This window comes from Staurois parvus, unplaced genomic scaffold, assembly GCF_062004578.1.
Source record: "Staurois parvus isolate SC_StPar_1 unplaced genomic scaffold, SC_StPar_1.0 ptg000274l, whole genome shotgun sequence".
Lineage (NCBI taxonomy): Eukaryota > Metazoa > Chordata > Amphibia > Anura > Ranidae > Staurois > Staurois parvus.
In genome coordinates this window covers 2,548,316-2,569,423 of record NW_028318070.1, presented here as the reverse complement: position 1 = coordinate 2,569,423, position 21,108 = coordinate 2,548,316, and the positions used below count along the sequence as shown (strand labels likewise).

General features: G+C 43.5%; 1 protein-coding gene across 5 annotated transcripts in view; it reads right to left on the bottom strand.

The window, feature by feature from the left end:
• The window catches only part of B3GAT1 (beta-1,3-glucuronyltransferase 1), a 101,350-nt gene that overhangs the window by 4,314 nt on the left and 75,928 nt on the right, over nt 1-21,108 (bottom strand). For all 5 annotated transcript variants that reach the window (XM_089681645.1, XM_089681647.1, XM_089681644.1 and 2 more), the window contains 3 exons: nt 14,713-15,221; nt 5,755-6,051; nt 550-645 (listed from right to left, as the gene is read on the bottom strand). In XM_089681645.1, the coding sequence (XP_089537771.1) occupies nt 559-645; nt 5,755-6,051; nt 14,713-15,221 (893 nt within the window). In that variant the 3' untranslated portion in view covers nt 550-558. The remainder of the gene's footprint in view (nt 1-549; nt 646-5,754; nt 6,052-14,712; nt 15,222-21,108) is intronic.

Below are 21,108 nucleotides of genomic sequence, written 5' to 3'. Positions count from 1 at the left end.
CACCTAACAGTGGACTTTAGCATGCTGTCGGCTGAATTTGAGTCACAGACGTGCAGAACTAAGAGCACTCCTGTGACCCACAGGAGAAGTGAAGCCAAAAAAAGGTTTGGCCCTACTTCTCCTTTAAGGCTTTGATCACATCTGTGCATTCTGGGGACACGCGCCCGAGACAGTATTTCTATGCACATTAATTGTTACTGGCACCCTAAATTGCAGACATGCATTTTCAAAGAAAATACGTGGTAAAAAAATGTGCAAACCGAAATGTGGCAAAAATCTTCATGAGCTATGTTTGTTGCAATGAAATGGGCTGCCCTATGCATGTCGCGCTAAAACACGCAGCGTATAAGTGGGGCTTAACACAGTTTGTGTGCCACCCTTTTGGACAGTAGGGGGCAGGACAGACGACAGGAAGATGTAAATTGAAAGAGGCAGAGTTGTCATCAGGGGGAGCATGTCTACTTTGAAAGCAGGTTCTCCCACATTCAACATAGTGATGGCCTGATACCTGTGAGAACGAACGTTTTAAGAAAGGTTTTTTCAACTCACTGATGTAAGTCAGATTTCCACATTGGGGTCTGTGAAGCCTTTCTTCCCCTCATTCACCAACACTGGTTTCTCTGTCCGCGTGTGCCATACTAAAATCTGAAATATAAAAAGATTAAACTGACATTAATATACTGTTGAACGGTATAATAAAATAGGACAGTTTAATAACTCATTTTGATAAGAAGGATCTCTGGGGTCTGATTGTACAGCAAAATATAATTGTTTTTGATCAATTTTATTTATATTTAAGAATTATAGTTAATATATAATGTATTATATTTAATATATGAATTTTGACTAATATATTTAAAAAATAAATATTTTGAATTATATTTAATACAAATATAGCTTACAAGTCAATCAGAGGGGGAGATATAGTAAAACTGGAGCACTCAGAATCTGGTGCAGCTGTGCATAGTAACCAATCAGCTTCTAACTTCAGCTTGTTCAATTAACGGTCCTTTCACATGGGGTGGACCCGTTTAGTGGATCTGTTTGCTCAGCGGGGGATCTCTCCACTGATCCTCGCTGAGCAAGCAGATGACAGGTCTGTGTCCACTCCGCTGCTGCAGAGCGCCATTCATCCCTTTTTTGCGGGGTCGGATCGGATTGGATGTCGGTGAGTGTAAAAAGACACATGTCCGTTTCACCCGCCGCTCTGTAGAGGAGAATGGAGGTTGGAATGTCCATGTGAAAGCGGCCTAGGGGTCCTTTCACACGGGCATTCCGTTTTTTTTTTTCAGTTCAGTCACGGACCAGTTTACATCAGTTTTTTATCTGTTTCTTGATAGTTTTTACATCAGTTTTTTACATCCTTTACCAATGCAAAAAGTGATGCAAAAACGGACCGTATGTCCATTTACATCCGTTTTTCATCCGTTCCAGTTTTTTTAACAAAAGAAAAATAGGGTTTTCTTCCGTTCAAAATAACGGATGTTAACAGATGCGGATATTAATGCGGACGATCATCTGTTTACATCCGCTACTCCATAGAAATACATGGGTGTCTGTTTTTCATCCGTAAACGGACAGATGAAAAACGGACATACGGAATGCCTGTGTGAAAGGACCCTAAGCTTTGACAATAAACCTGGAAGCTGATTGGCTACCATGCACACCTGCAAAAGATTCTGTGTGCTCCCGTTTTAGTAAATCTCCCCATCAAACTCTCTTAGTCCTGGCTTCAAAAGCTGAGTATACATTAGTAGAATTTTAAGAAAATTCTTAGGAAAATTCTTAGGAAAATTATCAGTACCTTCGAATGTTGTTTGAAAATAGTTTAAGATTTAATTTGCTTTTAAGATTCAATTTTGAAATGAACGGACAAATGAAAACCACAGTTATACATTCAAGGAAAAATAAAAATTTAGGTTCTTCTAATTTTCTTGTCACTGAGGTCGAAAACAATCGTCAATTTGACCCCACTAATGATTGTAATAATGAACATACACTCTTACAATGAAAGAAATTCTACTTGTGTATAACCAATTTAACACATTGCTATCTCTGCTCACAGAGGCAAGAGAAAGGGAGGTGGGGTGGGGGGTGGGGGGTGGATGTCCCTCCTCTGAATCATTCAGGTCTCTGTTCAACTGGACTCCAGGATACGCACATATTGTCTAAATACAAGAGTCATGTATGTAATTCATTGAATCTCGGTATGCTTTGTATCTTTCTTCCATATCTGTGAGACTTTCCCTCTGTGTAGGAGCTTCCTGTAATAAAGACCAGTCACTGCTGCTCTCTCTCCTTGGGCACGGAGACTGGTCTTGTCTCCGCCCTTCTCCTGTCGTTTTTGTAGGCAGCCTGCAGTGGAGCCTACTGGGCCCCTCCCACAGTCTAAAGTATTGGGCCAGCCCTCCAAATCATGTGATTCAGGTGTTCCAATCACCTCCATGGTCGCAGGGGTATAAAATCAAGTACCTAGGCATGCAGACTGCTTCTACAAATATTTGTGAAAGAATGGGTCACTCTCAGGAGCTCAGTGACTCCAAGCGTGGTCCCGTGATAGGTTGTCAGCTGTACAATAAGTCCATCCGTGACATTTCCTGGCTACTAAATATTCCACGCTCAACTGTTAGTGGTAATATAACAAAGTGGAAGCAACTGGGAACAACAGCCACTCAGCCACCAAGTGGTAGGCCACATCACATGACAGAGCGGGGTCAGCGCATGCTGAAGCGCACAGTGCGCAGAAGTCGCCAACTGTCTGCAGAGTCAATAGCTAAAGACCTCCAAACTTGGTGTGGCCTTCAGATGAGCCCAACAACAGTGTGTAGAGAACTTCATGGAATGGGTTTCCATGGCCGAGCAGCTGCATCCAAGCCTTACATCACCAAGTGCAATGCAAAGCGTCAAATGCATTGGTGTAAAGCACGCTGCCACTGGACTGTAGAGCAGTGGAGACGTATTTTCTGGAGTGACCAATCACGGTTCTCTGTCCGGCAATCTTATGGACGTGTCTGGGTTTGGCGGTTGCCAGGAGAACGGTACTTTCCTGACTGCATTGTGCCAAGTGTAAAGTTTGGTGTTGGGGGGATTATGGTGTGGGGTTGTTTTTCAGGGCCGGGCTTGGCCCCCTAGTTCCAGTGAAGGGAACTCTTAAGGCGTCAGCTTACCAAGACATTTTGGACAATTTCATGCTCCCAACTTTGTGGGAAGAGTTTGGGGATGGCCCCTTCCTGTTCCAACATGACTGCCCACCAGTGCACAAAGTAAGGTCCATAAAGACATGGATGAGCGAGTTTGGGGTGGAGGAATTTGACTGGCCTGCACAGAGTCCTGACCACAACCCCATAGAACACCTTTGGGATGAATTAGAGCAGAGACTGTGAGCCAGGCCTCCTCCCCCGACATCAGTGCCTGACCTGACAAATGTACTTCTGGAAGAATGGTCCAACCTTCCCATAGACACCCTCCTAAACCATGTGGACGGCCTTCCCAGAAGAGTTGAAGCTGTTATAGCTGCAAAGGGCGGGGAAAACGCAATATTGAACCCTACGGACTAAGACTGGGATGCCATTAAAGTTCATGTGCGTGGAAAGGCAGGCGGCCCAATACTTTTGGCAATATAGTGTATTTAAATAAAAGTTTTTGTGCCTGGTATTCAGCTTTAAGTACAACAGTTGCAGTAAATATGGAATATTAATAATATTTGATATCTACCTCTTTAATAATACAAGTCGTAGTTTCGTACTGAACATATGTACAGAATAATTTGTATTTTTTTTTTCTTTTTGAGAGTTTTGAGTCTCCTAAATTGTGTTGGCCTGATGTAAATCTTATCACAGCATCATAATGTTCTCTATAATTTTCTATGTACATGAGGCAGACATAGGTACCCTGTGCTTTTGGCTTAGTAGTTCAGCACAATGACTTTGATTTACTAAACCTCTTAATGCAGTAATGGTGCTATCGAATTATATCGACAGGGAGCTTTCTTGTCTTTTTTGAGCCCTCCATTCCTTTGGGGTCTAGTGGTATTTCAGAAAGACAGAGATCTGTGTTCCTGGGCTAAAGATGAGAGACTGCAGATCACATGACCTGTAGAATCCTATGGAACTAGACCGTCTTATCAGTTCAGCATTTGAGGAATTGAGATGACAGTGTAGAGTGGGTGGAGTCTAGTACATTATTCCAAATCTATAACAAACGAGTATTTTTTTTTTTTTTTAAATCTTTCACATTACTTTACAAAGTAAGATGTTATTACAGACAACTGATGATCTGTTAATAAAAGATATGTATATGGAACCTGGAGCAGGTAACACACATAAGACTGCAGTCCGTGATATGAAATGCTGTGTTCTGCAAGTGTCCTACAAAAACAGATGAAGAAGGCAGAGCTGTCAGTCATTCTATGTCCGCTTCACTAGAGAAGAAGCTCCGAGTCAACAAAATGTATCTGACAGAAAGTAGTGAGTAGCAGAATAATTTCCATATCTCTGTTATTAAACAAGCCCATTAGATCCGGCATTACATTTAGCTCGGCAGTACACAACCTTGATGTATGCAGAATCTGAACCTAGTGCTACCTGCTGTGGATTTCTACCTTTGTTTCCAAATTGGGATAACACCTACTTTATATTTGGTACATGTTCCCATTCACACAGCATATTTAGAAATTGCTGCATACCTTTTTACTTGCTCTTTATGAAATCTACAAAACTGAAGTTTTATCCATCTATGTAATTTTAGAGTAGAACTAAACTCAATCAACATTAACTATTTTTAATCCTTATATTACAGTGCTGAGAGGCTGAGCCAGCTACCTGTAAGTCAGTGTTTCTCAACCTTTTTTCAGTCAAGGCAGCCTTTAAAATTATGGACAGTCCCGAGGCACTCTTTAAAATTATGGACAGTCTTGAGGCACCCCATTCTAAAATGGGGTGCCTTAAGACTGTCCATAATTTTAAAAGGGCAGCCCATTCTAAAATGTGAAAAACTATTCTAATAGTTTTTTATAACGCAGCCACATCCACACATAGGACACCCAACATTAGAGGTGATTTATTCTTCCAAAGCAAATACATTTTTGCACCCTGGTACCGACTAGTATTCCAGTGTTTCTCTTCTCCCTCACTGAGCTAATGTGAGCCCAACACTGATAGAGAGAGACAGGGGAGGGTCAAACCAGGATGTTGTGCAGGCAACTGGTATCCTCCTTATCAACTGATGATGTCATTGGTTGTCAGGATGCCGGCGGCTAGAAGGTCGTACTGGTGCACAATGAAAACCTGTGGCTTAGTGTAACTTAAAAGGCTGGCTTGATCCACCCACTGGCTTGTATACAAATTTTGGGCAATTTTTAGACATTTTGCCAAGGCACCCCTGAAGGAACCTCAAGGCAACCCAGGGTGTCTGGGCACCCTGATTGAGAAAGGCTGCTGTAAGGCATCTGGGTGGATCCCGATATTATTGTCAGGATCCCTCCAGAGTCTGGAGCAGCCCTGTGACATCAGCCAATGGCAGGCTTTGGCCTGCTGTCAGCTGTTTCCGGGTCACAAGTAAGTGCACTCCTGTGACTCACAAGAGAAGTATGACCAAAAGAGCTTTCGCCATGCTTCTTCTTTATAGCCTGCCTGTCAAAAAACCACAGATAGATAAAATATATTTGTTTTTGGGTGGTGGTTAGCATTCAAATGCTGCCCAGTATCTAAATATGACCAGAAATCTGGTGCCAGACAGAAACATTGAGCTCCTTACCTTAGTGCAATTGTCAGCTTTTGGTTCCAGGTCATTGAGGGTCACCAGCTCCCGCAGCAGACTGCTTTCCTGGTAACCTCCTTTCACCCCTCTTAACTTGAAATATGCCTGCGGTCGCTGAAGTATCAGCCGCAAATTGATAGCAAACCCAGCCATGTCTATTGCAAATGGTCTGTGCGGGTCAAAGACGGTCTTCCACCCGTAGACTTTCCCCGCAGCGTTCACTTTGGGAGATTCATACCGCAATCCTCCAACAAAAGCCACAGGCCACACCGACACTTTCCTGGTATTTCTCATCTACAAAGATAGGATACAGAGCTTTCACATCAGGTTGACAATATCACAACACAACTAAAACTCAAATACTTTATACATACTGAAAATTTCAGTTATTTTGAGTGTGTTTCCATAGGTTTAAATATACTGTAAGTCCTTATAAGGTCAATTGTCTCTGGAGTTGTTTTGGTCTTTGTCTATCAAACTCTCCTAAAGTATCTGTACTGCCCTCAGCCAGCAAATCTCAGTGGTTAAATGTGAACCTGCACCAGAAAAGCTTAGGGTATCGCTCAGGTTCTCAGGGTTCTTGTCTTCAGGTCCAGTGACTCACACAGCCTTGGGAAGAGCTTGTCCTGGCTCAATGCATTCAATCAAGGAAGAAAAACCCAATTGCCACACACCTGCAATAGCCAATAGTCACGCAGGTGAAAGCTGCTTCAGCTGTCTCCATCCAGGCCATGCTTTCCAACGCATTTCGCCCCAACCCCATGGCTTAGTGATGGACCTTCATGACTAAGCCCCAGAGGCGAAGCAAAACATGTTGGGGTTGAGGCCTGGACAGAACTGAAGCTGCTTTCACCTAAGTGACTATCTAGTCTTGCAGGAGTGCGGTGATCGGGGTTATTTCCATGTAGTGGTTTAATGGGCTTCCAGAATCAGTTCATACATAATTCCCAATAAAGTGCTCAAAGATAATGTATTAGAATAATATATATTTTACTTATTCCTCCAGCGCTAAGATATTCCACAGTGCCTTACAGAGAAAAAAACATTTAGAAGTCCCCACCCCTGTGGAGCCAAATATTATATTATTATGTTTTTGGTAAGGCAAAAATGCTAAAAATGAAGCCAGTGTAGCAAAGCTGTAAACTTCATAGAAAACCCTCTTTAACAGACACAGATTACCAACAAATAAGTGGTCGTGTTTCTAGGCTTGATAGATAAAATCACATTAATCTAGACCAGTGGTTCTCAACCTGTGGGTCGCGACCCCTTTGGGGGTCGAACGACCCTTTCACAGGGGTCGCCTAAGACCATCGGAAAACACATATTTCCAATGTGTAAAGAGCAGCTACTGTGTAGAAAGCAGCTACTGTGTTGAAAGCAGCTACTGTGTTGAAAGCAGCAGTATTGGAGGTAAAACGACACTCATGAATTATAATTACTGGGTAAATAATTTTATGGTTGGGGGTCACCACAACATGAGGAACTGTATTAAAGGGTCGCGGCATTAGGAAGGTTGAGAACCACTGATCTAGACCTTGTGATCAAAAGGTGTCTGAAGAAAAAAACCTTGTTGGCCTCCTATATTCCTGTTTGTAATAGAATATAGAAGGATGAACAGAAACTCTGAATGGCTGCTATAGACAGCCTTTACTTTACACCTCTTCGGCCATTTGCATAGCTTCCAACTGTTACTTATTTAAAGCATCTGTCCATCAGAATTGGGTCAGCGACTGAATACAATAGCTGTTCCCCATCCTCAGTTCTCTCTCTTTATGAACCGCTGTTAAAAATGTTCTAGTCGAAGCAACTAAAGACTCCTGTATTACACTCTAAACAAGTACCAAATCCAAATTCTATGTGATGCACAAGCCTCACAAAAGTGAACAAGAAATCTCCTTTACCTTTCTTGACTTAGTCAAATCCTTAATTTGTGTCTCCCATGCTCCTCCGCCCAGATACTGCAGCTCACAATGTGAGGGTTTCAACAATAGAGGCACTGCTTCCAATCCAGAAAACTGAGAAGGACTAGGTTAAGCTCGCTGCTGAATGAACCAAATCCTCCTTCTGTGTCTCACATGCTCCCCCACCCATACACTGCAGCTCACAGTGCAAGGGTTTCAACAACAGAGGCAGTGCTGCCAATCCAGAAACAGTGAGCAGGACTACGTATAAACAGCGCTGTGGATAAGAGGGTACCACCTGTCCTCCTGTACAGGGACCAGGCCAGCAGGGGGGCCCAGGCAGCTGGGTTAATTGAATGTGGGTAGAGACGGTGATCAGCACGATGAGGGCAATTACTAGAACCAACCCCGTGTGACTCTGCAGCAGCTGAAAGCTGGCTTCTTATTTCCCTCCCGCTGGCTTTCAGGCTTGAAGAGGGAGCCATACAGAGGATTGGTTCCAATAATTGCCCCCACCCCCACCGCACCCATCACCCTCCCTGTGCACCATATGTTTCCCCCTGCTGCTCAAGCCCCCCTGCAATGCTGCTGGCTTCCCTCCTTCCCACTGGCAGCTGCAAGCACACAATAGGATCCTTCAGAATAGAGACTGGAAGGGTCCAGTAAATATGTCACATTTATCAGCCCCTTCCTTTCCTGAATGAACACAGGGAGTGATTGATACCAATCATTCACTGTGTTCATTTATAACTGAAGCATAGTAAACTTTTTCTTTTCGAGGGGGCCCTGTCAGGTTGACTGTATGGGGCCCGTGGTCTCTAACAGCAGACCTGTGTATAAACTAAGGGTTTATAAACCAACAGTGACATTGCTGATAGCTTTGCCCCTTGCAACATCCTCTGTTCCCACTGTAGTGCTAGCAGAGACATCCTACATGGGAGTGGCAACTCTGCTATCAATTTAGGAGCAGAGCCGCATTGTTACCACGCCATCATAGGAAGCTGTATTAGGTTGACTTCACTGGCAGGATCAAACAGGTAGTTTTTGGACTTTGCTGGGCAGGGGGGCTAACAGAAAATTGTAGGTTAACCGCTTAAGGACTGCCCTATAGCAGATATACTGCTACAGGGCGGCACCTGTGAGCAGGATCACATTTATATATATGTCATTCTGCATTTCCGGGTAGGAGGAGGGCGCGAGCCGCGCACAGGCCCTACCTGCTCTGCCGTTCGCAGCTGCTTATGTCATTCACCGGGTCCCGGGTAACTCTGACGGAGGGGGAGATTGTTTTGTTTACAAATAATCTTCCTCCGTCAGCTCGAGCACACTGCTCGGGATGGCTGTGCACAGTACAGTGAAGAATACCCTCTCCCCCCTAGTAAAACACACACAGCACACAGTTAACCCTTTGATCACCCCTTATGTTAACCCCTTCCTGCCCAGTGCCATTAGTACACTGTCAGTGCTTTTTTTTTTAGCACTGATCACTGTATTGGTGTCACTGGGGTATCACCAAGTTAGTTCCCCCTCAGTGACAGAATGTCCCCCGCAGTCCTGCTATAAGTCGCTGATCGCCACCATTACTAGTAGAAGAAAAAAAAATCCCATTATCTATACCGCCATTTGTAAACGCTATAACTTTCATGTAAACAAATGAATTTAAACATATTGGGATATTTTTTAGCAAACACATGGTGCAGAATATGATTTGGCCTAAATTTATGGCAAAATTTGATTTTTTAAATTTTTGTACTGGACATGTTTAATAGCAAAACGTTTTTGTCAAAATTGTCGGTCTTTTTTTACTTATAGCGCAAAACATAAAAAACGCACAGGCGATCATATACCACCGAAAGGAAGCTCAATTTGTGGGGAAAGAAAAGGACGCAAATTTAATTTGGGTGCAGCGTTGCAAGACCGCGCAATTGTCAGCAAAGTAACGCAGCGCCGTAATGCAAAAAATGGCCTGGTCAGGAAGGGGGGTAAATCCTCAGGAGGGCGAGTGGTTAAGGGAATGTACTGCAGCTCTTGTTTTTGGAAAGTTAGGTTTACTCTACCAAAACTAGGCAAACTTTCATCCAGCCTCTAAATGATTGCATTTCTTATTTTAAATAATCAGTATAAAAAAGAAAAGTTGGATAAGAAAAACCACTTGTGGTTTGAACCAATATATTTCTCGTAATATTGGAGCATAGTGGAGGGGCACCCTTGACCTACTAAAGTTATTCTGAAAGATGATCCTTTCTCCCATCTCAGAAAGTTGGGGGGTATGTGATTGTTCTTGTTTAGTTCAAAATGGGGAACAGTAATTCAATTCTAAACAAACACAATGTGGCTGATTATAGCAGCCCGGGCCTCGGGTGCCGGAATGGTTATTTATTGTACACCGTGCAGTGTGAACGCAACCTCCCCCATGCACAGCGGTACATCAACAGAGAGCTTAGCAATTCTGCGTTCTAATTTGTTGCACCTTTAACAAGCCGCGCATTGTGTAAGGAAAACTGCACAAGAACTACAAAACTACATGACAGTAATTACAGTAATTAGGTTTGAGGCCTGTCAATCACACACTGTATTGGTGACAGCTATTATATTCCTAAAAACAACACTACTGTTCGGCTGTCTTCTCCCACGTGATTCGCCAGATGAGAAAACAATAACAGCCCAATGTGTTTGGGGCCCCCACTGTTCCTGAATAAGACCCTTTCCTCTCCCGCACCTTCATGTGGGCTGTTTTAAGACTTTGTTAGAAAAAAGTAAAAGTGAACTATGTTTCTTTTTATAACTGGCTAGCTTTGAACTATTCCCAGCGGCTTCCAGTCCTAAAATAATCAAATAATGGAGTTTTTCCCCAGAAAAAAAAAAGAATTGATGGGCAGCTGTACAGTTAATCAAGAGGAAATCTTAGGGAAAGGCGGAGGAGAGGTAGATGGCATGCAGCTCTCTCGAGTGAAGGACGGCATCCCAGGAACCATGTGCTTTGCTCACTCCTATCCCCGCTGGAGATGACAGGCTGGGAGTAGGCTCACCCAGGGGCGGACTGACCATTTGGAAACTCGGGCACTGCCCGAGGGACGGGGGTCAGTAGGGGGCCCCATGAGATGCCCCTGGTACCTTTTTCATAGGCTTTTTTGAGTCTGGGCAAGGACACAGGGGACCCATGATCCCCTATTGCCCGGGGGGCCCCATGAGTTGTCAGTCCGCCCCTGGGCTCACCTAAAGGGATGCCTTCTTTGATGTTGTGAAGGTAACAGTGATGGGACTGAAGGAAAGGAAATGGCTTGATCAGATGGAAAATTATACTTAGTAGGTGAAATGAGAAAGAAGCAGTTGAATCTGTGCAATTATTTGATTTGCCTATGTTGAAGTGGTTGTAAACCTCAGATATGAAATATGAACAACGCATATCCCTCTATAGTGTGTACTTGTTTCAATCCAGAGCACTAAGTGCCATTACTGTCTGCTGTTTTGTTCCTCTGCTATCAGCTTGAATCACTTCTGAAAAGTTTTCATGACGCCAGGAGAAAAAGGTGACAGAGGAGCCTCAGCTCTGTTCCTGTGTGAAAGGGGGTGTGTGTTCCTTCCCTCCAATCAGCTCTCAGAGCTGTCCTCACTGAGCTCTGCAGTGTGTAATTTCAGCTCCCTGCCCCCCCTGCTTTCTGGAAATTCAGACAAGCTTTATAAATTCTGGACTCTAAAATGATGTGGAAAAGAGAAGACTACAGATAGACAGGTACAACTTATGTAGAAGGATTTGTTTCATCTCTGTGTATCCGGTCACTTCACTGAGTATACTGTATGTAAGAGTGTGCAATCTGGGGAATTAGAAAAAAATACCCTTGCAATGGGGCCCCTCACACTATTGGTAAATGGTCATTAAAGAAGAATTCCAGCTTTTGCAAAAAAAAAATAAATGCACCCATTTTGCAAAATTGGACACTTTTTTTTGCATTTGAGCCTACAAAGAGATGCAACCGCAATGAAGGGAGAGGAGCACTGCTCTGGCTCCTGCAGACTCTTCCTCAGGCTCAGGTCCATACCAAGGTATCAGTTATGGAGTTGAAAGAAATACCAATAGACAATAAGTACAGGGACATCACTTAACATTGAGAACTACGAGTCCCTCTCCTGTGGTGTTAGATGGGACCTGTAATTTCTTCATTCAGAGTAAATGAATGACCTGACTGTAAGGGGAGAGCCATGCACACCTGTGTCAATTTCAAATCTGACAGGAGCTGGCAGGGAGAAGAACCCCCAAGATTCTGTAAGTAAGGGGGGCGGTTGGAGGATGGTGGGCTGTGGACTCTGACCATGTCACATTTCCTACATATAGCTTGGTCAGAAGATGGCTTTAACTTTTAAGTCTAGTGGTAGAGGAATAGGCTGTAACACTTCCCTTATCCCTGGCTCCGGCTGGGTTCAGGCACTCACTTCTTCTCTCTGACATTTGGGGTTGTAGCGCGTCCTTGCTGTCATCACTTACAATGCAAGGCTATAGCTCCTGCATTGTGTGTGATGATGTCAGCGTTCATCCAATAGCTGGTGCTCCTTAGAGAAGAGTCTTCCTATGACTGGTTGTACAGATGGAGGAAGCTTGCCAGAGCAATGAATAAGGAAAGTATTGCACCCTATTCCTCTACCCCTAGACATAACAAGCATTTAAGCTTTGCAGTGCAGGGGGCCACTGCATGTGTATTTGTTGTAGGTAGGTTTTAAAGAAAACCTGCACTCTATGGTGGTTGCCATTGATGACCCCCTCCTAACAACTGCTAGTTGCCTGGCTGTTTGTGGCTTCAATACCTTCTCGATCTTTGACCAGTAACAAGTATGTACAGTATATCTGTAGAGTCAGAATGAGGTCAGACCTGCTGATCTGAATATTTGTTCCAAATCTGTGAATTTGAACGTACAGAAGTCATTGAAGCGCCATGACAAGCTGAGAACTTGCATTTTCAGGAGGTGGTCAGCAATCTCATCATCTTTACTTCAACATTACAGGTTTCTTTTAATAAGCTAAAGTGCATGAATAATTGAAATGTTATTTTAGATCAACAGATCACAGGGGATATCTATGGATTGACTGTATGCCCATGCAGGGCCAAGGAACAGGTTCACTATAGAGCCCAGCTCCAGGCTCAATAAACGTACTAGGATTACAGCCGTTATATATTCCTTTGCATCAAAAGCAAGCCCCGTCCATGCAGGCTTTCTTCTAAATCCATCAAATCTGCTAGGTTACATGCCAGATTAATAGAGCTCCTGATGCACTTCCAGGCTGCCTGGATGTAAGCTCTGCAGGTCTCATAGACCCCAGCACTGCAGTAGTTTCTCTGCCTCGCTCTTCTCATGGACATTCACGAAATGAAGCCTGGGGCTGTGCGTTTTGCAAATAGCCTGGAGGAGAGGGAAGACGAGACACAACCTTAGAACTGGAGTCTATAAGACCTGCAGTGCTTGCATCCGCGCAGCCTGGAACAAGCAGATTTTATAGATGTAGAAGAATGCCTGCATGACGGGGGGGTTGCTTTTGATGTAAAGGAATATATCACAGCTATAACCTTGGTAAGTTTATGGAGCTCAAAGTTGGGCTTTAATGCCCCCCCTCCTTCTCCAAGCCATACATACTCACCTCTCTTATACTTCCTTGATGCTTTGTTAAGGCCAAATGTACAGGCAGCCCTGTGTTAACTCCAAGTTGCTCTAGTGGGATCTTACACAGGGCTGAGTACTCTCCGTGCTACCTTGTGAGAGCACCAGTGCTGTCACATGCTCCTCAGTACTCAGACCTATCATTGCACCTAGCTCAGATTGAAGTGCCAGAGGAGCAAAGCAAAAGTATGCGCTGAATGGACAGTGCATACGTAGGCAGGTGTGGTTTGTTTTCTCCACTGCAGGAGGCGCTTAAACCGAGAGGCACCTCAGCCTGGAGAGGAAGTCCATAGTTTTTCTATGGTTTCCTGGGTCAGTGGAGCAGCTTTCCAGTTGGCTACTCTGGGTCCATGTGGCCCTCGGTGGCCAACTTGGGACAGCAGGGTCTATTTATGTCCCTGCCCTAGGTTTTGGCATGCTTCTGACATGTAGATAATGTAGGGAGAGAGACCCCGCATGTTAGGGAAAGTAACTAGTGGTAGGGAAAGGTTCCTGATGAGGAGGGAAAGATTAGGGACTCAATATCATGGAAAGGAGCTTCCCTCTTGAAACCTGACCGGCCAGGCCGCGCTTCACCCTCTGAAACAGACGCCATCGGCACCTCTCCTCTACATCTGACTACATTGAACTGTGAGTTATTCCCCGGCGGTGTTCTCCAGCCTGGGTCCGGGGTGTATTTACCACAAGGCAAACAAGGCATTTGTCTAGGGCGGCATTTTTCAAGGGGGCAGCAGCATTTTTCAGGTGGGTCGTTTTTTTAATGTTGCTTGTATAAGTATGAAATAAAAAGTTAAAAAAAAAAAAATTCATTGTTCATAGCACCCCAAGCACGGCCAGCAAAAGCGCCTTTTTTGTGCATTTCAAAACATGTGACAAATGCGCAAGGCTGTATACCAAAGAAAGGTGCAAAAAAAAGCATGTGTTTATGCAATGCCTGAATGCGACTCCAGCTTATTTGATCAAAAAGAAGAAAATAAGAGTTCATTGTTTGGCTTGACATACACTTTAACCTAACCCCAAAAACAACCCAGCCTCCTCAAGCACTCACATTTAACCCTTTAGGAAGTAGTAGAGCAATCTTCCTGGCTGTGCAGTATGGACAGAATATAGAGACTCTAATTACTTTTCGTAGTGGCTGGCTTTCATGCTAATTTAAATGGCTTTATTATTTTTTTGAGCACTGACCTGGAACAAGTATGCAGATCCGGAGCTCGCACTTTCTGCCTAATTGTTCTGAGTCAGTAACTCAAAAAGTTTTGAAGCCAGAGCCAGTCAACTTGTATTCTTAGAGGTGAGCAATGGATGCCTCCGCATTCCTCTTAATATTAGCTGCAATGGCTGCTAATGCAGTGTCTTGTGTATCAAAGTTCTCAGCGAAAGATTTGAGTTGTGGAATTCCGCTCACCTCTTCGAACAGGTCCAGACTGTAAGTGTTGTCATCATCTGCAAAATACACAACTCCGGGCAAGCTGTTGTTTTTGTTAAATGTCTCTCTAAGCCACCGTAAGGCCAGGTTTCTCTGCATAGTCCCGCGGGGTATTCTGGGGTCCCTGGTGTCCCCTCTTAGTTTATAATTACGTGGGGTCTCCACGTTAAGGTGGGTGTAATTAAGACCAGAGTCCTGCAGCATCCGGGTGACCAGAGGGGTGCGCCGCTGAGAGTCCTCCACCAGGATCCAGTGCAGGTTGGGGACATGCAGTAAGGTGTTGGCCAGGCGGGTCAGTTCGGCCTTCTGCACCGGTCTGCTGTAGGTGGGGGTGATGACGTGGATGGTTGGGAGGTTACCCATCCAAGGTGGGGGCCGTGTATATACATACTCAGTCCTGACAACTTCTACTATATCTCTCTCTGAGGAACAGTATTCCCTGGAATCTGAGCCTGGATTGGCATCCCTCCGGCCATCAGTCCCGTCCTCTGGAACAGACAGAAGAACAATTATCCCAAGGGAACCAGAGAAATACAATCATACTGTGTTAAAGTGGAGAACAGAATTCCCTAACCTTTCACAAAACCTCTAACTCCCCCACTGTTCTAGATGTGTTTAGTTGACTACACCTGAACTTTGTAGTTAATATTTCTTTAGCAGATTTGAGCTGCAAGTGGTGGTGCAAGGGAAATTAGAAATGGGTCTTGACCACATACAGAAGGATCTTGATTTATAAATAATAAAATGTACCAGCAACTGAATAATAGGAAGACCCATTCTAAACAACCCAACAAGCTTCAGTTCAGAAGAACTGCCTGGATATTATTCTCTATCTCTAGATACATGTATTTTTCTGTTCTATTCAGAGTGCAGTGTACAGTAGGCATCATATATAGCCTGCAATGACCTACACTGCAGTGCGATCACAGGCCAGCACTTGGACTTGGGAAAGGTTATGGTAGAAGAACCAAAGTAGCTATTCTTCAAGAAACATTAGGTTAGGGGAATTTCTTACCTATTTAACCCTCCCCACACCCCGCAATAAGCATTCCCTTTCCCTTTTTTTATTAATCGTCCATCTTGAGTCTATTCAGGTCTATTTCTAGTTGAGGAAAGCAAGCCAAGAGCAAATTGCAGAATCCAAACCAAAAGCAGATTGACAAAGAACACGTTCATCAGTGAAGTGGTAGATGAAGTATACAATGGAGGTAAAGATGGTGAAAAAGAAGGAGAGTGGCAGATTGGTAAATAGGTATGGAACTGGAACATGGCTGAAGCATGGCTGGTAAGTCTGATTAAGGATTATAGATTATTCTAGTTGTCAAATGAGTGCAAGTAACGTTTATGTGAGCAAAGTTTAATGGCAGTGTATGGTAAATAGATAGGCTGCATTGCCACTGGTCCCTAATTACTGGGCAGGCCACTTTTGCAGTGATGCCACTCATCTCTAAAGACTGGGTAGGTTGTGCTCTTAGTGAGGTCACTGCCCTCTAGTGAATTAATAGGTTGTTAGCAGTGATGTCACTGGTCTTTAAAAGGGGATAGGTTGCATTCTCAATGATATTATTGGTCTCCAGTAAATGGACAGGTTGCTTTCCTAGTGATGTCACTACTGTTTAATAAATGGATAGGCTGCTTTCCTAGTGATGTTACTGGTCTTTAAAAATGGATAGGTTGCATTCTCGGTTATATTACTGGTCTCTAGTGAATGGACAGGCTGCATTCCTAGTGATGTCACTACTGTTTAATACATGGATAGGCTGCATTCTCAGTGAGATCACCAGTCTTTACTGAATGAATAGGCTGTGTTTGTAGTGATCCCACTGTCCATTATAGAATGGACTGGCTACATTCTCAATGATGTCACCAATCACTAGTGAATGAACTGACTGCATTTCAGTGCCACTGATCTGTATCAAATGGATAAGTTGCATTCTTAGTGAGGTCATGTGCCTTTAGTAATAGATGGGGTGCATTCACAGTGATTAAAGCACTTTTTAGTGAATGGGTAGGCCACATTCTCAGTACTTTCAATGTCTCTAGTGAGAATAACTCTGATCTATGGCAAACAGGTTGCATTCTCAGCAATGTGACTGCTCCCTTGTGAATGGATAGACTGCATTCTCACTAACATCATTGTTCTTTAGAGAAAGGATAGACTGCATTCTTAGTGATATCTCTGATCTATGGTGAATGTATAGGCTGCATTCTCAATGATGTCTCTGATCTATGGTGAATGGATAGGCTGGATTCTCAGTGATGTCTCTGATCTATGGTGAATGGATAGGCTGGATTCTCAGTGATGTCTCTGATCTATGGTGAATGAATAGGCTGGATTCTCAATGATGTCTCTGATCTATGGTGAATGTATAGGCTGCATTCTCAGTGATGTCTCTGATCTATGGTGAATGGATAGGCTGCATTCTCAGTGATGTCTCTGATTTATGGTGAATGGATAGGCTGCATTCTCAGTGATGTCTCTGATCTATGGTGAATATATAGGCTGCATTCTCAGTGATGTCTCTGATCTATGGTGAATGGATAGGCTGGATTCTCAGTGATGTCTCTGATCTATGGTGAATGGATAGGCTGCATTCTCAGTGATGTCTCTGATCTATGGTGAATATATAGGCTGCATTCTCAGTGATGTCTCTGATCTATGGTGAATGGATAGGCTGCATTCTCAGTGATGTCTCTGATCTATGGTGAATGATTAGGCTGGATTCTCAATGATGTCTCTGATCTATGGTGAATGAATAGGCTGGATTCTCAATGATGTCTCTGATCTATGGTGAATGGATAGGCTGGATTCTCAATGATGTCTCTGATCTATGGTGAATGGATAGGCTGGATTCTCAATGATGTCTCTGACCTATAGTTAAAGGATAGATTGCATTCTCAGTAAAGAGACTGTTCTCTTGTGAATGGATAGGCTGCATTTGGGGTTAACAAAGGTCTTCCAATAGAACAGTGTGACCTAATGCCATTACAGCCCTGGGTCAATCTATATGGTCAGCACTTTCGGTCATGTGAACAGACATAACATAAAAAGCATACATCTTAATGTAATGTGATCCACTGATGAAGGATGTAAATCAGAAAGGTGAGCGCTGGCTTGGAAGATTCTGATGGGACTAGCTATTCTCAGTCTCTGGGTCCTCATATCAGTTTTGGGCATCAGTTGCAGTGAAAGGTTAATACACTCATCTTCATACCCTCTCTGAGTCTGAGGATTGCAGCTTCTATCAGTGGCTTCTGGCCCAGCTATTTACCTTATAGCTTCACCTTAAGTGTAACATTTTATTCCCACAACAAAAATATACATTAACAAAAATATGAGAGAACATTTCTGAAAACTGATGAAGAGAGATTGCCCATGGTAACCCAATGCCCATTTTTCTATTGTTTCCTATGAGAAACGTAAGATTTGTACACGGCTCTCACTTATGCTGCAACTATCAGACTAGGCGGGGGTCCTCCGATATCTAATCTGCAGCACCTAGCAGGTGTACAGAAGCAAAGAACTGAATGGATCCCATAATTGTATAAATTGCCGGTCCTTTCCTGGATCTGTTCTTTAGATATTGATAAAAGCCTTGAGAGCAAAGGCTAAAACGTGGAGGGAATGCCCTCCCCTGACTAGTCTCAGTGCTGTAATAAGAACAGGTGCAGCCCCTGCATCACATCAAGTATGCAAGTGTCCTAGAAAGCTTTGCATGAAAGGAGAAGCTCCAGCAATTTGTCTTCACAATCTTTGCAACCGTCTAGGAAAAGCACATAAGCAGGGAGATGGGAATTCTAGGAGGCTCTGCAGGAAAAAGTACTGTTGCCATGATCACGAAAAAGGGAAATTTTGTAATAGCAGTTTTTGAAAACCATAGCTGGCTTGAGTTTAAAATGGAAATTCTAATTATAGATTGTGGGGATATTATTATATCCTATTATTATATCCTAAACTATTTTACAAAAATTCAGTTTCATTTCAGTTCTTGCCACCTGAACCAGTTACCTAGTAATTCTGCATATGTACATGTTACTATGGTCGCTGGGAGAAATTAGGCTGTGGGTGAGTTTGTTGTTTGAGAAGATAAATGGCAGTTGAGATTATTACACTTTAAGTAGAACTAAAGGCAAAACATTTTTTTTTTACATTGCCTACGCATCTCAGTGTACGATTCTGTGCCGGGACCCAGGTAACTCCAGTTCATATGTGTAAATGTTACCTCATCTGGGCCAAAGTCAATCAAGATGCCAAAGACTGTGAACCCTGAAGAAGATGGAAGTGGCAGTGGCAGAAGGGATCGACGACTTTTGCAAAGATTGCCAGGTAAGTGTGTCATAATCTGCTCCTATGCTGTGCATAATTAAGCTGGCCATAGGTGGATCGAATCTCGGCCGGTCCTTGCTGAAATGGCCGATATTCGATCCATCTATGGGTAGGCTGGTTGTATTGAAGTCGATCCATGGATTGACTTCAGTACAACCAGCCTGTTGGATTCTTTTCATGTGATTAGCCGTGTGCAGTAGTCGTGTTCTTTTGCAGTGAAGGCTCCCACTGGCAGGACACAATAGCGCTGCGGGACGGAGTACAGTTGGCATTGATGGGGAAATCAAGCAATTTTCTTTCCTTCCACCCGTGGTTGCAGGAAATAAAAATCGCATCACCTATGGCTTGCTTTACACATTATGGAAAAAAAACCTCCTTGGAGCCCAACGTTTTGAATTTAGTTTGGCAGTTTACTTCCAACTATCCCACAACCTAAACTCCCGGCCCTACCAAATAATACTAACAGCACATAGTTGAGCTGGCCATAGATGGGTAGAATTTCACCAGCAAATTCTTAGGAAAAGAATGTTCTAAGAAAGTGCATTTGCTTTCACTACATATAGGTGGGGCAAATCAATGTTCGTTTTTGACCCCAGTGACATGAAAATTTGAAGGAGCTGGATGGAAGTTTTTTTTCTAGAACAAACTAATTTCTAACAGTGTATGTGATTTGTGTTTGGTGAAGTCCATTCATTCCAAAATCATGTTAAAATCAAATAAATTCTTTCGAACAAAATTTGAATGTTCTGAGAAGGTTTTGAGAAAGTTGTGAACATTTTTGTACACATTTTTCTAAGGCAGGTCATAGATTACGCAATTTACTTTCTTTCCACCATGGGTGGAAAGAAGGTATATTGCTCAAATTCCACCCATAAATGCAGTCAATCTTGATGGGGGAGTCCGTCTTGCACTGCTATTGTGTTCTGCTGGCGGGGATCGACTTGTGTATAACCAGGGTGTCTATACATGGATCGAAAATTCAGCAGGTCTTTGCTGAACCGGCCAAATTTTGATCCATGTATGGCTGGCTTTAGACTTTTCCTAAGAATTTTCATGCCTGATACTAATATTCTGCTAGAATGTCAATAGCCAGAGAGAAGATGTGTGAACCCCAGAGAACACTGTCGGCAAAGGAATCAATATGTGGCAAAATGGAACAAATGACAAATACTCTATATTGCCAAAAGTATTGGGACACCCCTCCAAAATCATTGGATTCAGGTGTACCAATCACCACAATGGCCACAGATGTACAAAATCAAGCACCTAGGCATGTAGACTGCTTTTACAAACATTTGTGAAAGAATGGATCACTCTCAGGAGCTCAGTGAATTCAAGCGTGGTCCCGTGATAGGTTGCCACCTGTGCAATAAGTCTATCTGTGACATTTACTTCCTACTACTAAATATTCCACGCTCAACTGTTAGTGGTGATATAGCAAAGAGGAAGCAACTGGGAACAACAGCAACTCAGCCACCAAGTCGCCAACTGTCTGCAGAGTCAATAGCTAAAGACCTCCAAACTTCATGTGGCCTTCAGATTAGCACAACAGCAGTGTGTAGAGAGCTTCATGGAATAGGTTTCCATGGCCGAGCAGCTGCATTCAAGTCTTACATCACCAAGTGCAATGCAAAGTGTCAGATGCAGTGGTGTAAAGCACGCCGCCACTGGACTCTAGAGCAGTGGTGACATGTTTTCTGGAGTGACGAATCACGCTACTCTGTCTGGCAATCCGATGGACGTGTCTGGGTTTGGCGGTTGCCAGGAGAATGGTACTTGCCTGACTGCATTGTGCCAAGTGTAAAGTTTGGTGGAGGGGGGATTACAGTGTTTTTTTATTTTCAGGGGTTGGACTTGGCCCCCTAGTTCCAGTGAAGGGAACTCTTAAGGCGTCAGCATACCATGACATTTTGGACAATTTCATGCTCTCAACTTTGTGGGAACAGTTAGGGGATGGCCCCTTCCTGTTCCAACATGACTGCACACCAGTGCACAAAGCAAGGTCCATAAAGACATGGATGAGCAAGTTTGGGGTGGAGGAACCTGAC